The 14,444-nt window shown below is 39.3% G+C and overlaps 1 protein-coding gene across 2 annotated transcripts in view; it reads left to right on the forward strand.

Annotated features, from left to right (window-relative positions):
* The first annotated feature begins 1,526 nt into the window (after positions 1–1,526).
* LOC127977589 (transcriptional coactivator YAP1-like) overlaps positions 1,527–14,444 on the forward strand; it is a 30,014-nt gene continuing 17,096 nt past the window's right edge. For both annotated transcript variants that reach the window (XM_052582538.1, XM_052582539.1), the window contains exons 1-2: positions 1,527–2,149; positions 4,583–4,818. In XM_052582538.1, the coding sequence (XP_052438498.1) occupies positions 1,949–2,149; positions 4,583–4,818 (437 nt within the window). In that variant the 5' untranslated portion in view covers positions 1,527–1,948. The remainder of the gene's footprint in view (positions 2,150–4,582; positions 4,819–14,444) is intronic.

Genomic DNA, 14,444 nt, shown 5'->3' on the forward strand with positions numbered 1-14,444 from the left:
GGGCAGGGTAACCCCCAGAGCAAACCTCAAATACTGCCTCGGTCATTTCAGGATAATTTAATACTCTTTAATGATCTTACACACACACACACAGGATAATCAAATTAAGGAATATTTTCATAGACAGCAATTTATTTTGAGTATCATATCAAGTCATATTACTGTTGCAAATACTGTGGTAAGATAAAAGAGACTTTAAGAATTTTGCACTGAAAACTTGATCAGAATTTCACATTGTGGAGGAAACCAGAGAGGATTTCGTATGAACAACGGTAACTCAGTGGATTTTTGCTCAATACCTATGTCAAAAAATTTGATAGAATATTTCCAAATATGTCGGCTACAAAATAAAGCTGATTAAAATAAAGCTGATTAAAATCTACTGTTTATCACTGCACTGTGTAAATTAATGTCAGATGCACAAATAACCTATCCCTATACACTACTGTAACTTGTTATAGTAAACATTGATATTTTAAAATGAGCTATGGTAATCAAATTTAATTGTACTAAAATAATTCCAGTTGTAGGCCTACCGTCATCTAACACTGCTCTCATTTTACTTTCAAAATGGCAAAAAAAAGAAAGAGTTTTCAAAAGGTCACATTAGGAGGGTGATGGTCCAGTAATGATTTCTCACCATTCACAAATAATGGCGTTAAAACTAACAGCTCACTGGTCTCCCTTTCACTTCATGATCACTAGAGTTTAATACAGAGATAATTCAGAGCAGAATAAATGACAAAAAACACACACATAATGTGGTTCATTATATATGGCTTGGAGAGACAGTTCGGGCCTAATATTGGTTGGCTAAAAAGGGAAAGTACAAAAGTAACTTTTTTAATCCATTCATGCCCTTACAGTTCCCGCAGGGGATTAAAAGGGTTCATAATCAGTCACTCAATGTTAAATGTATGGGAAAGTCTTGACAAAATGATTTCTCAATGGCCCGGGAAGGCTCATTTACATAACAATCATGGGAACCGCATGAAACTACTTTTCTGCAGCTTTCTACACAATGAAAGACAATTTATTTATTTCTTCATGAAGAAGCCGAGCGCTTGAACTTCACTGGTGTGTTTTTGTATAATGAGATTCATTCCGTGGTGAGTGACACTTCATGAAAATATGAATGAAAAATTGTGGCCCCTCTAAAAAAACACACAGATCAGCTATGAATGACCACAATTTAAAAAAAAAAATTATAAAAAAAAATTAAACGTAAATGTCTCATGATGATTGTTTTGTTATCATAAACTTATTTCGTTATACAGTTAAAAGTAAATAACAAATATGTATACAAATGTATTAGCGTGAAATAAATTATAATATAAATATATACGTCCCTAACTGATATTTGAACACATTATTAATCATCCATAAAAAACTAATGCCTGAAATATAAATATTTATGGTTCTCTATACATGGGACCCATCACAGAAGAAAATGATGTAGCTTTTAGGCTCTTGCTTAAGCCCCGCCCCTCTGAGTCAGCGGTCACATGACTCATAAAGTTTGATGTCCTGCCCAAACTTTCAGAAGTTGAAAGAAGAAAAAAAGTAAGTTAGGTTAGTGAGAGGGCTGTGATTTTCAACGCGCTTTAGGCTACAGTCATTTCCAATGTCTGCGTTAGAGGAGCCCTAAACTTTTGGGAAAGTCACACGGACAGCGCTTTTAAAGAGTTCAGATACTTCAGAAGAAGTTTAAACGACAACGTTTAGTAGATATGCGCGTTTCCACATTTCTTGGGGTGTTCTCAAGAAGCAGAAAAACAGCGCTGCCTACTTTTTTCGCAAGGCTTGGATAATTAATAAAGCGGACGGACAGAAAACAGTTTGGGCTGTTTGGATTTAATCTTTTGGCATTGTATGGTTGCAGCCAATTTTAGTGTTCCCACCAATTCATCCGTCGGATAGAAAGAAGAGCTACGTTTCATCTGGAGTCATGGATCCGAGCCAGCACAACCCTCCTGCCGGCCATCAGATCGTCCATGTTCGGGGAGACTCCGAGACCGATCTGGAGGCTCTTTTTAACGCTGTGATGAACCCGAAGAGCACCATCGCTCCACCCTCCGTGCCGATGAGGATGAGAAAGCTGCCAGACTCATTCTTCAAGCCGCCAGAGCCAAAGTCCCACTCCAGACAAGTAAGAGACCACCCCCACAGAAACCTCAAACTGTTTCCACAAACTGTTCCTGCGCCTGACACTGCGACTGGCGCGAGGGGCCACGACTCTTATTATAACGTTTAGGGTGTAACTCTGCCAATGTAGATTTATTACATGCATGAGCAAAGAACAGTAAGCACTGAATGGATGAGATAAATACAGTGAATAAAGGCTAAATAAATAATAAAGTGCATACGCGGACGTATGTCCTATGACAGCAGATTATAAAGTAAAATAAGAGGCTAATAATAATAACGTGCCAAGCATAATTTATAACAGAAATTATAATAAAAATGAAAAGAATTGTCATAACACAAAAGTTACAATTCCTTAGAAATGTATTCCTCTTAAACTCCTATGCAAGCTACCTTTCCACAGGAAAAAATAGCTGATCTGAAAGTTACCGCTCGCAAAGTATAGCAAGTTATACTGCAACAAATCTGATCTAATACAGAAGAAGAAAATATTTGTATCTCACTTATATTCACCCCTAGAACTAGTTGAAGTTTAAAAACGGATACCACTGTGGCTGTAGGTGCTAAGGTAAAGTGATGGTTATACCAATCTGCACTCTTTGTATTTGATTAGTGTGTCCAAATATCTTGACCGACAGTACAAAGTCAATCACTCTCACAAGATAAGATTTATTTCCAGGTTTGATTTCAGCTGATGATAGCTGAATATTACACTTCATCCAGTGCTTTTTTGTTGTTGTTCTGTGTTATATGAAACATTCTGTTACTGTTTTACGGAGTGAAATCTCTCTAAACGATTCAGTTCATGGGTGAGCTACTGGAAATGATTCAGACTATTTGCGAAATGAATCGCGTAATGATTCAGACTATTTGCAAAGCCACAGTTCGTTCAAAAGAACCGACTCAAAAGAGTGATTATTTTGCGATGCGGGGCCGCGCTGGTTGTGTTATTCTAAACAGCCGAAAGAAAACCCAAACCTATACGACTTAATTCCTGAAATAATCTTTTCAGTGTTTTGTTCATTGCAACTGCTTTTCACTTTTAATGCTTTATCTTTCGTGTTATATAAGAATGGCAATAAGCGGTTTATAAACAATATGAGGTTAGTGTGTAGTTTCCAGCCCTTGTTCAACGAGCTCAGATACTTAAAATAGTTCATCTCTTAAAGCTTAATTAAAAACAAAATAAAAATGTTTTCAACTAAAGTAATCGAGTTTTCTCGGGTTTGGAATCACATCACGCGCATGCGCACATGTTCAGTTCTGCTGAAAAGTTGCCCCAGGACAGCTTGTTCCTTAGCTCACCCTGAAGTCTGCAGCCTAGGCCACATCCGTTTCTTAACTTTTTGTTTTTGTAAAAGGAGCTGATAAAACTAATGAAAGTAACACTAGGTTATGATTCAAAAGGACAACAGTCCCCTTGTGTAAATTTAATCATTTATTTGTTTCCATGCATGTAGCCTAGGGTGTTTTATTCATGTTGAAAATACGTTATTATTATCCTTTGACTTTCCCTGTATTAACTGGAAAAGAAATGACTCATTTCCCATACTCCGATAACCCTCCAGAGTTCACAAAGTTTTATTTATTATTTTAGAGCATTTTATTTAAATAGTTTAACAATTAAAATGCTAAATCCCTTAATAATATTTGTTACTCTAGGCAAAATGAAACTATGGCATAAAGAAAACAGATTTGTTACATATGAGATGAAAGAAAACAAAAAGAATAAGAAACATAAATGCTTTAACAATTACATTGTAAGATTAATCATGATTGATGAACGTATCCATGTATTTTAACCCTAGTTTCTGTCATCATTTCAGCAGAACTACAAGAGGAAAACTTAATACAAATATTTATGCCGCGTTCAAGGCAACCCGTAAGCGGTGTTTTTCCAACCTTATTCCTGTGAAGGTGCACTGGAACGGCAGTCAAACCCGTGACTTCCCACCCGTGAGCTCGTACTAGATCGATGTACTCCGAGTTCTGACGTCACACAGCACGTGATGGCAGCCCCTACGAATAATATTGCCTACGGATGCAGTGTTTATGCAAGTGGTAAACGTTGAAAAAACGATTTTAAGACAATTTAACGTTGCAATAAAATTTATAATCTAGCTACAATTGCTTGCGCTCAGGAAGACTTGCCTGGAGAGCTACAAAGTCGTTAGTCGTGGTTTGAAATCGTGATTTACGAGCTCAAAACCCTGCCTGGAACGCAGCATAAGTATATGACCTTCATGATGGGGCATCTTTGAGTTAGATAGGCTGAGAATCATATGTGTCCGTGCTTGTTCTTCCATCCTCCATGTTTCAAATTATTAAGGTTTAAACATAAGTCTCTTTGCTATTTAAGAGACTTATTGTTTGCTTTAAATCTAATCCTAATCTAAATGTCTTCTTTATGCTAAAATAATCCTCTGTCCCTGTACAGGCCAGCACGGATGCAGGTACTGCTGGTACCCTCACACCCCAGCACATCAGGGCACACTCCTCACCCGCCTCCCTGCAGCTGGGTGCAGTTACTCCTGGCTCGCTGAGCAGCATGGTTCCATCAAACGCCCCACCTCAGCACCTCCGCCAGTCTTCTTACGAAATACCTGATGATGTGCCGCTGCCCCCAGGCTGGGAGATGGCCAAGACCCCTTCAGGCCAGAGATACTTCCTAAAGTGAGTCGTTAACGTTGTCATGCTTGATATGATATATGTCAACATGATTTTGTGCTGTTTGGTGTCTTTTAAATTGATAAGGCGTTGTTGACCTTCAGATTGGGGTCAAGTTTGCAGTCATTGTAAAGATGGAAGACTTTCTACGTGTAGAGATTTACAGCAAAGGTGAATTTTAGTGGGGAAACATTTTCTTGCAATGCTGCTTTGAGGTCTTGATGTATCACATACTGCTTGCGAATCCATGTTTCAATTGAGAATACTATTTTTAACAGCCCTTTTATGAGCACAATTTATTAATATCTCATACTTAAGCTAAGCTTTGAAGAAACTCACATTGTGCACTACAGTCTTCAGGCTCGTGCCATTCATAAAAACTGAATCATTGTCACAAACTGAAATGCCTTTAAAGATAAATTTCAGAATTGTGATTTTTCAACAGTATTAGAAACTGTGAGTGCACCATTTGTTGTTTGCGTTTGGGAACTCGTAGAGCTTTTGGACCCAAAAACGGTGGTGGGTGACGTCAAGCTTGCAGGCTGAGAGTTACATAAAATGACTTTGGTTTTTATTTTTAATCAAAACTCCCAATAAATAGTCTTTTTTTCCAGCTGGTTTATATATCTTAGTCTTTGCTAGTGTGTTAGCCTGTGTGCCAAGGTTTCCTTCTCTCTCTGTGTGTGTGTGTGTGGGGGTACTTAGTGCTTCTGCGGATTGGGTTTCAGAGGGGAACAAAGGCCCAGTGTAGCAGCGTAGAACGAGTGGAGGACGGGCCGGCCTGGTAAACTCATCTGCCTGTCCACAGGACACAGGCTGCAGACAGGACGAGTTAAAAAGGCAGAATTAAGGACTACATTGTGTCTTTTTGATAAGTCCTATTCAAGTTGTCGCTGTTTGTTCAAAAGCTGCTAGATTAGGACTGAATTTTTGAATGCAAAGTTTCTGGGATGTCTGAAGCAGTGACCCTCTGATCAATCGCTTCTAGACAAACATGATTAGCCTCCAATTTACTATGATAAAACAGAGAGCTTTTAAAAACAGATGTTTAGAAGAGGAACATCTGGCGAACATCTGCTTCATTTGGACCAGATCTCCAGGAACTGTGCAAAAGGGGTTTGAGGGACTGGAAGGGGGAAACGCCATTTGTGTAGGCGACTCACAAGACCAAGGCTAATGTTTTGGAAATGTTGCAACCGCTAATGCATCCAACAATGAGGACGCCTAATCCTTGAGACAAGGCTCCAAATTTAGTCTGGTAGTTCCCCCTCTTCTTCAACGGATAAATGAGGGAAGATTTAAGCTAACATTGAGACTGCTACCTTTTGGTCTGTGTGTTGGCACGGTTTGATCTTCCCCTCGTCTCTGTCACTGCTGAAATGCACAAATGAAAGTCTTGTCTCCTCTTGTCTGTACAACCCCCTCCTTTTTTAACTTCTCTTTGTTTGGGGTTCTAGAGAAATGCAGACTCATTTTATTCAGCGTCTTGTTGTTGTTGTTGACCCTCGCTTTGTTTGTGGATCTCTTTCCCACAGGAAGTTGACATGGTTCGTCAACAATTCCTCATTTTTGTAGTGTGCATATCACTATCAAAATTCAAGGAGCTGAAAGAAGAGTCATCTTGTGGGTTGTTTCTAAGTTCTTAAAAATAATTTAAGTTCTTAAAAATATTGTCTCAAGACCCATGTGTTTCACTGTATTGCTTTATACATCTTATGTACTCTCCAAAGGATGTGCCTGATTCATGGCCAGTGAATCTCAAACATATTTTTGAGTGTTATGAGTATTGTCTCTTCTAAGACTAACTTAAAATGTGTCTCGCATTTGGTTCCATTGGTTTGTACATTTTATGTAAACTCCAAAAATTCTGATTCATGTCTTTCCGAGAACATTTTTCCATAGTCCAACTTAAAATGTGACATTTTGTTCCATTGCTTTTTAAGTCTTATGAAAACTCTTAAGAGCCAGTCTGATTATACAGTGCTTCTTTTAGACCAACTAGCTGAGTTTTGCGGTTCCCCATGTTACATTGTCAAGTGCTGACAACTTGATATCCGTTGTTATTCTCGTCGAGTATAGATTAAAGGGATAGTTCACCCAAAAATTCAACTTCTGTCATCATTTGCTCACCCTCCACTTGTTCCAAACCTGTGAGTATATTTATTCTGTTGAACAAATAAGAAGATATTTTGAAGAATATACTATGGAAGTCAGTTAGTAAATACAGAATAATTTTCTGTTGAATAATTCCAATTTCTTGCGACTCCCATTGGATATTTAAAAGTGTCATTTGAATCTAGAAACACTGAAGGCTTCAGGAAGCTTATCCTGGAAAACAAACACACTCCTATTTATAATCAGGCCTTTTTCAGATGAGGAGCAGTGAGAGGGCTGTTAGCCAATCTGTTTGAGACTAACTCGCATTGCTTTCTGCATGTACACGACTCTCACATAAGTTGTTTTCTCCTAAGACCGGAGATTTCATTAGAGAGCATATCTGTTACCATTCATTTTGGTTGCAGATAAGCAGACGGAGGTTTGCGAAGTATCCCGATGGCTCTCGCTTTGGCCACATGCGAGTCACACGGTTAAGGGAAGTCTGACAAGCAGCCTGGTTTCCGTTTCGGCATGAATGAAAGCGCAGTTTGTGAATCCACTCAGTAGAGATACAGAAGAGAGAGAGAGCATGAGCGGGTTGCGTTATATATCCAGTGAAACTCATGTGACCTGGTCAGATACAGACAAACAAACAAGGCTCTGAACACACAGTAAAAGATCTATTAAAACTAGTTAGATTTAGGCTTTGAATGGTTACACTGTAACATTTTTGTCCTATATTTAGTTCAGCCTTTGCTCAGGCCTCAGTGGTGTCCCGTGACACTTTGATAGCGGGAAGAAAATGACAGGAAACGCAAAGCTATCAGAAGTCGTAATTAATCTGCAACACCCAGTCATTTGAAGACCGTTTCAACGCTGCCTCAAAAGGCCAGGATTATAGGGAACTAGTTCTGTGTATTTTGACGCTTCCAGATGCTAGTTCTGGATCTTCCTGAGAATGCAGGAAAATAAGTGGACTGTAATTTGACACAAGTTGGGTCAAAATTGCACTAGCTGGAGAGAAGAAAAAAAAAAAATTGATAATTTGCATTGGTGTATAAGTCCTATTTTATTATTACATTAAGAAGTAATGTAAAGTACCCCACAGCACAACAAATCCTTTAAATTTTGCAGGGCTTAGAACAGAACAAATCTATCAGCTTAAAGGTTTACTCAACCCCAAAATGTACATTTTTTCATTAATCACTTACTCCCATGTCATTCCAAACCTGTAAAAGCTTTGTTCGTCTTCGGAACACATTTTAAGATATTATGGATAAGAAAAGTATGAAAAGCATCATCAGAATAGTCCATCTGCCATCAGTAGTTCAACCGTAACGTTATGAAGCGGCGAGAATAGTGTTTGTATGGGAAGAAAACAAAGATTATGACTTTTTTCAACAATTATGCGCGGCTGACAAAGAAGAGCATACACTGCCTGCGTTCCAAACTTTTCTGGACATTGACCGTGTAATTTACTTGGCAGTCAATGGGACAGTCACAAGTTTTCATCCCAAATTTCTCAAATTGTGTTCCGAAGACGAACAAAGCTTTTACGGTTTTGTAACTACATGGTGGTAAGCGATTAATGACAAGTTTTCATTTTGATGTGGAGTATCCGTTTAACAAACAAAATAATAATTAAGTCGCACAACTTTTAAAAAGTTCACTTTTAAACAAAAACAATGTAGCATATTCAGGAAAATATGCTGCATTGTCAAGGGTGTTGTTATTCTGGTCAGTGGTATTATTTATACTGACTTCTAGCAAATTATAACATTATAACATCATTATTTACATATTATGAATCTGCTTAATACTGATTTATTTTTCATAAATTGTTGAATAAATCTGATTCTTTACAACTCCCTTTGCACATTGTGTGTGTCTGAGTGTTTATATTGAATCTAGAATGACTGGAGGTTAAAAGAAGTTGTGGCCTAGTCTTTTTTTAACTTCCTAGGTCTGTCGCTGTCTCCTGTTTTTCCTCCTTGTCTTCCTGCTTTCATTATTAACCCTGTGGAAGACAGAAGTGGGAAAGGTCAACATGATGTGTTGACCTCCCCTCTTTCCCTTTTTCTCCAACAGTTTACTGTGAGCTTTGATTTATAATAGACTCGGTCCGAGGGAAAGGGGGGCTCAGGGCGGTTGAGGGTCATCTTGTTTAGTTCTCGCCTGCCTGTTTTTTGGGACCTCAGGAGGTGGTGGGTGGGGGGGGGGGGGGGGTAAGTTCACAGGGCACTAACACTGAGACCAGGGTCATAAACTAATGAAGGATTCTAATTTGGAGAATGTGACCAAATAGAGGGGGTAATCAGTGTTTCCGTTGTCTTATTAAAGCCAGGCCTCAGTGGGGGGTGGGGTGGATGGGGGGATGAACCCATGGGAGGCCAGACCTAGCCGAGAAGGACCCTCAGGGATGTGGACCCCAACTATCACAGGAATTAGACCCTATGATGGGAACCACCGTTACCCCTTCACCCACTTTAAAACATGCTGCTTTTAATTACTGTACAAAAGGTGTGTCATAAGCCCCTTTCAGACTGCCATACCGGCAAATACACGGGTAAAGTGTTCCGGTAGTTGTTCCCGGGTCACTAGATTTTGCACTTTCACACTGCCAGTGATTACCTGGGATATTTGTGTGCTTTCACACACAACCAGTAAAGATCCCGTAACGACACATGACATCAGTGCGTGATGTGTAATGTATAAGTTGAAAACATTAGGCACGTTATACTTTCACTAAAGCAAGCGAACGATCTCGGCGTCAGTGCGGAAAGTGAGGAACAAACTGATCTCTGCTTCATTAGAGTTTGCAAATTTTTTCGTCGCGAACGTTGATCTTCCTTCAAACAGCCGGTAAAAGAGTCGCACGATAACGCGCATCATCACTTCGACACGGAATTAGATCTGGCTTTTGTTCACACAGCGCTTGTCCCAGCAATGTTACTAGGTCCCCGACCCGGGTTCAATGCCGGAATCAATCCCGGCACGTGGTTGCTTTCACACAGAAGGTGACCCGGCAATGTTCCGGCAATATGCCGGGTCAGACATGGAGTGTGAAAGGGGCTTTAGAGTCTTTCCTGAAGGCAAAACTTAGTTGCACATACATGCATTTAGACTTATGTTTGTCACAAATGTTTTTCTTGTTTCAAAATGTTGTTGAATATGCCTGATAAAGTAATATTAAAATATTTTGAAAAGGAACGTTAAAGGACATGACCCATCGTAAGAGTGTGAGGGGACCAGGTGGTAATGGTAAAAGCATGGTGTTAAGTGATTTAATGAGCACTGTTTGGTTTCGGTGTGGCCTCAAGGTCCGTAGACTAAAAATGGCCCCCTTGTTTCCTTCCTGATGTCTGCTCCCACCATGGGATTTCTTGGTTTGGGCAGGAGGTGAGCATGATTGGATAAACTGGAAAATCACAAGGAAACATGATGCCAGGTCTTCCCTTGAATATATATCATTAAGACTCTTTCTTTAAGTTGATTATTTTATCAAGATAGAGATGCATGATATATTGCTATCATATTGGTTACAACATATTATAGGGTTACAAAATATTAAATGAAACCCCAAAACACATTTTCTGAAATGTAATATATACACGTTTCACACTGATGTAATGATATTAATACTTAAGGAGTTATTAAGGGGAAACTGTTTATTTTTAATAATGGTGCTCCATTGGAAACAAACAATTTTTTGAGCCTTTTGTGCTTAACTTAAGTCTTCTATGTCATAAGTTGTTGGGTATTTGTAGCAATAGCCAACAATACATTGTGTGGGTCAAAATTATAATTTTTCTTTTATGCCAAAAATCATTAGGATATTAAATAAAAAAACATGTTCCATGGAAGATATTTTGTAAATGTCCTACTATAGATATATCAAACAAATGAGATGAAGTATAATACATAATTTAAGATAAAAAATTTATACATTTAATCTATACAGATCGCTCATTACTGAAAACAGTATGTGTACTCAATTAAGGGGAAATTTGTAAAAGTTATTTTGCCAGTTTAATATTTTAGTAGGACTGGTTTAACATTGGTACTTCAGTAGAAACAAACAGGAAAATGTGGTGTTGTTTTTTTTTTCTCTCTCTCTGAAGAAAGCATGTGTATTAGGTGCAAGTGACAGACGTGCAAGCTTTTGTCCTATTGTAGTGCAATGGTGCTGCTGCTGGAAGCGTTACATGTCCAGACACACACTGCTAGCTTAGACAGTCTTTGTTATTGAGTGCTGTAGTCTTCTGGGGTGGCCTGTTTTCTTTCCATTTTCCTCACACACTCAGACTCCGTTTTTTTTTTTGTGGCCAGTTGGGAAAATATTAGCTATTTTCCCCCTTTCTGAAAGGAAGCTTAGGCTTAATACACATCCATCTCAATTTCGAAACGGTTTATCTGGGTTTTACGGGCAAAGTATAGATGTGACAGGATTGTGAGGAGTTGTGTGTTCATGTGATTTTTAACTTCGTTTTCCTCCACTCCTGTCTGTGTTTGAATAAGCTCATCGGGAGGCTCCGTGTGAATCACGCACCCTCGTATGTGTGCGTTCGGAGCAGGCGTGTTGTGTACTGCTTTTGGCCTTCTCTTTGACGGTGGATGAACGCTTTAGCCATCTGGGTCAGGCCTCTCTTCCCAGCTCCATTTGAAGCACATTTGTGTGGAGGACGGGTGAAGGGGAGTTAAAGTTTGTGATTGCAAATGTGATCAACATCACAGGGAGAGCCTGTCATCCTCCCAAAATCAGACTAAAATCCTGCTTTTGTTTCATGCATGATTAAGGCTTACTGTCAGGTGGTGTAATACTGGTCAATACTGTGTGATGAAATGTGTGAATCAGTAGAGGTTTTGGTATACCATTAATAAAACTGTAGATATCAGTGGACAGGACTGATTAATGTTATTTTCGAGTGTGAGCAACAAAGGAAACTAAAACTAAATGTTAACTACCAATGTAAATGTATAGCTTTAGTATCTTTATTGTAAAATATTTTTATTTTTTTACATTTATTAAACAAGTACTTGTGTATTTAAAAAAGATTTAAAAAAAGATTTAAAAAAAAAAATATTTAGAAAGGATGCTTTTTTGACTTCTGAACTCGTTGCACTTTACGACGTGAGCAGAAGACCCATTTAGACTCATTTCCTGGTTTAAGTCATTTGTTAGATTACAGTGGCCTCGTTTTTTATAATGTTTAGTTTCCCAGGTCAGGCTGGATTCATTTCTCAGCTCATCTAGTGTGAAGCATTTACTTTGAGCAAATGTGTGTTTGTCAAGCCTGGGCTTTATTGACCACGCACAAACAAGCCCCTTTCCTGTCGAAGTGTCATCTGTGAGAGTGTGTGTGTGTGTGTGTGTGTGTGTGTGTGTACATATAGATCGCAGAGTTATCCAGACCAGTGTTTACCCAGTCCTGATGTAACACCTTTGCCCCAGACATCAATGCTCTTACTGTCACTACGGAACAAACTGCCTTAAGAAGAACCCGTGCCTATGCATTCAGACCAACGTCTCGTTCAAAACACTCTTTACATTTACCAAATAGCACAGGAAGTGTGTTGAATGTGTTGCATTCAGCTTCATGCGGTGTTTCTTTCACATTAGCAGCAGTTTAATGGTACATTTTCATTAAAATGTAAAAGATAAATTATTTAAATGTCAAAATATAGCTTGCCTACCCCTTCTGAGCACTTCATAGCCTTTAGCCAAGTTTCTCTGTAGTATCTTTCTCTCTTGTTCCCTCTGTTAATTCGCTGATTTGTCCACTGACTCCTGTGATATGAGCCCTCCTTCAAAGAGGAACTTAAATCCGGCCAGAGGTCAGCAGGTCGCTCTATAATCTCTGCTGATGATGTCCTGCTGACGGAAGCTCAGTCACTCATGTGTTAACAAATAGCAATATATTCACTGAGCACTTACTTAAAATAATATTATGTAATTATACATTTACGGACTGAGTAATATTAATGAACTACATGTACTTACTGTATAGTTGGGGTTAGGGTTAGGGTTTGGCTTTAGGTTACTTGTGTGTAATTATGCATCATTTATTTTTATTAAAATAGTAAGTACATGTAACATGTAACAAGGACACCTTAAAATAGTGTTAGTGAATATTCATATAAAATACAACAAAATCCTTACCTGAGTTTATCCCTTAAATTAAAATGAAAAATTATCTGACATAATGCTTTCAGCCACTAAATTTTCAGGTGAAAGTTAAGTATAATGCAAATTTTGGACAAAGACGGAAAATAGGGAATGCTGTCTTGGCACTTTCTGCTATTTTGAACACGGCTCATCCAGTATGCACCATATTTCAAGGTCAAATATTTGTTGTTTCTTAGGCAAAGTGGAAAACATGCAGTGCTGGGGAAGTCGAGTGCAACTGTGAGAAGCATTCATCGCTGCACCTCGAGCTCTGCTGTGTTATAAATAACTGCAGCACAATAAACAGGGCCCTGATAATTGGGCCATCAATCATGTCGAGCGCTTGGGTGGGTCTAGTCCCAGTGCCGTGAGCTCGCTAACCTCCCCTCTCTACCTACCACCACTCTCCACCTCCTCCTCCTCCTTCTCCTTGAGCGCTCTCTGGTTTCATGAGCAGTGATAACAGCTGGAGAAGAAATCAGGAAGTGGGCTTCTATAGAGCACTGTCTCCTTTAGTGTCATGGAGGGATTCCTGTGTGGTCATGGCTCAATGTGATTTGAGTGCCAGAATCCCCACCTCCGCTCTCCCTGTCTATTGGCTATAAAGCAAAAGCCTGCGACCAGGGTTGTAGACCTTTCTTTGTCTGTTTGTCATTCTCCCAGTCTGCTTAGTCTGAAAGAAGGTCGCATTCGTCTGGCTGATGATGTTTGAAACTCTAGAGGGTGTTTGTGGGGGTCTCTTGAGCGGACGTCTATCCTGTCTATGCTTTTGTGTCCATCTCTGGCCCCATAATCTTCATTAACGCCTCTCAGCTGGTGGCCCCCAGTGATCTGTAATGGCCCTGAGTGGTGATGATGTTTTTCCGGTGGGAGTGTGGGATACCGTTGCCAAAGCCATAGGTGTTCGTTTGTTGGTGTGAATGTGCATTCAGCCTAGGTTACTTGCCATTTCTTATTATTATTTGTGACTCTGGACCATAAAAGCAGTCATAAGGGTCTCTTTGATTTTTAAATTGAGATTAATACATCATCTGAAAGCTGAATAATGAATGATTATGACTATCTCTAACACTTCAATTCATCAAATGCAGGTTGGCATCATGAATAAATGACAGGCAAAATATATGGATTTCATTATTATTGTTACTCTTGGCAGCTTCTTGACTGTCCTCCCATTTTCCCGGTACTTTCCCGCTGAGTAAAGGGAAGCCAGTCTGCCTCATTTGTGAAGTGTGTTTGTTTGTGTGTGCTGGAAGTGCAGAGAGAACATATTGTATGAGCAGACACTCAAGAGTGACGCAATGGTAGGGCTCTGACCCAGGCTGGATGGTGTGCCTTTGACTACAGAACACATTTGTCCTCTTCCAAA

Source organism: Carassius gibelio, chromosome B18 (genome assembly GCF_023724105.1).
Source record: "Carassius gibelio isolate Cgi1373 ecotype wild population from Czech Republic chromosome B18, carGib1.2-hapl.c, whole genome shotgun sequence".
Lineage (NCBI taxonomy): Eukaryota > Metazoa > Chordata > Actinopteri > Cypriniformes > Cyprinidae > Carassius > Carassius gibelio.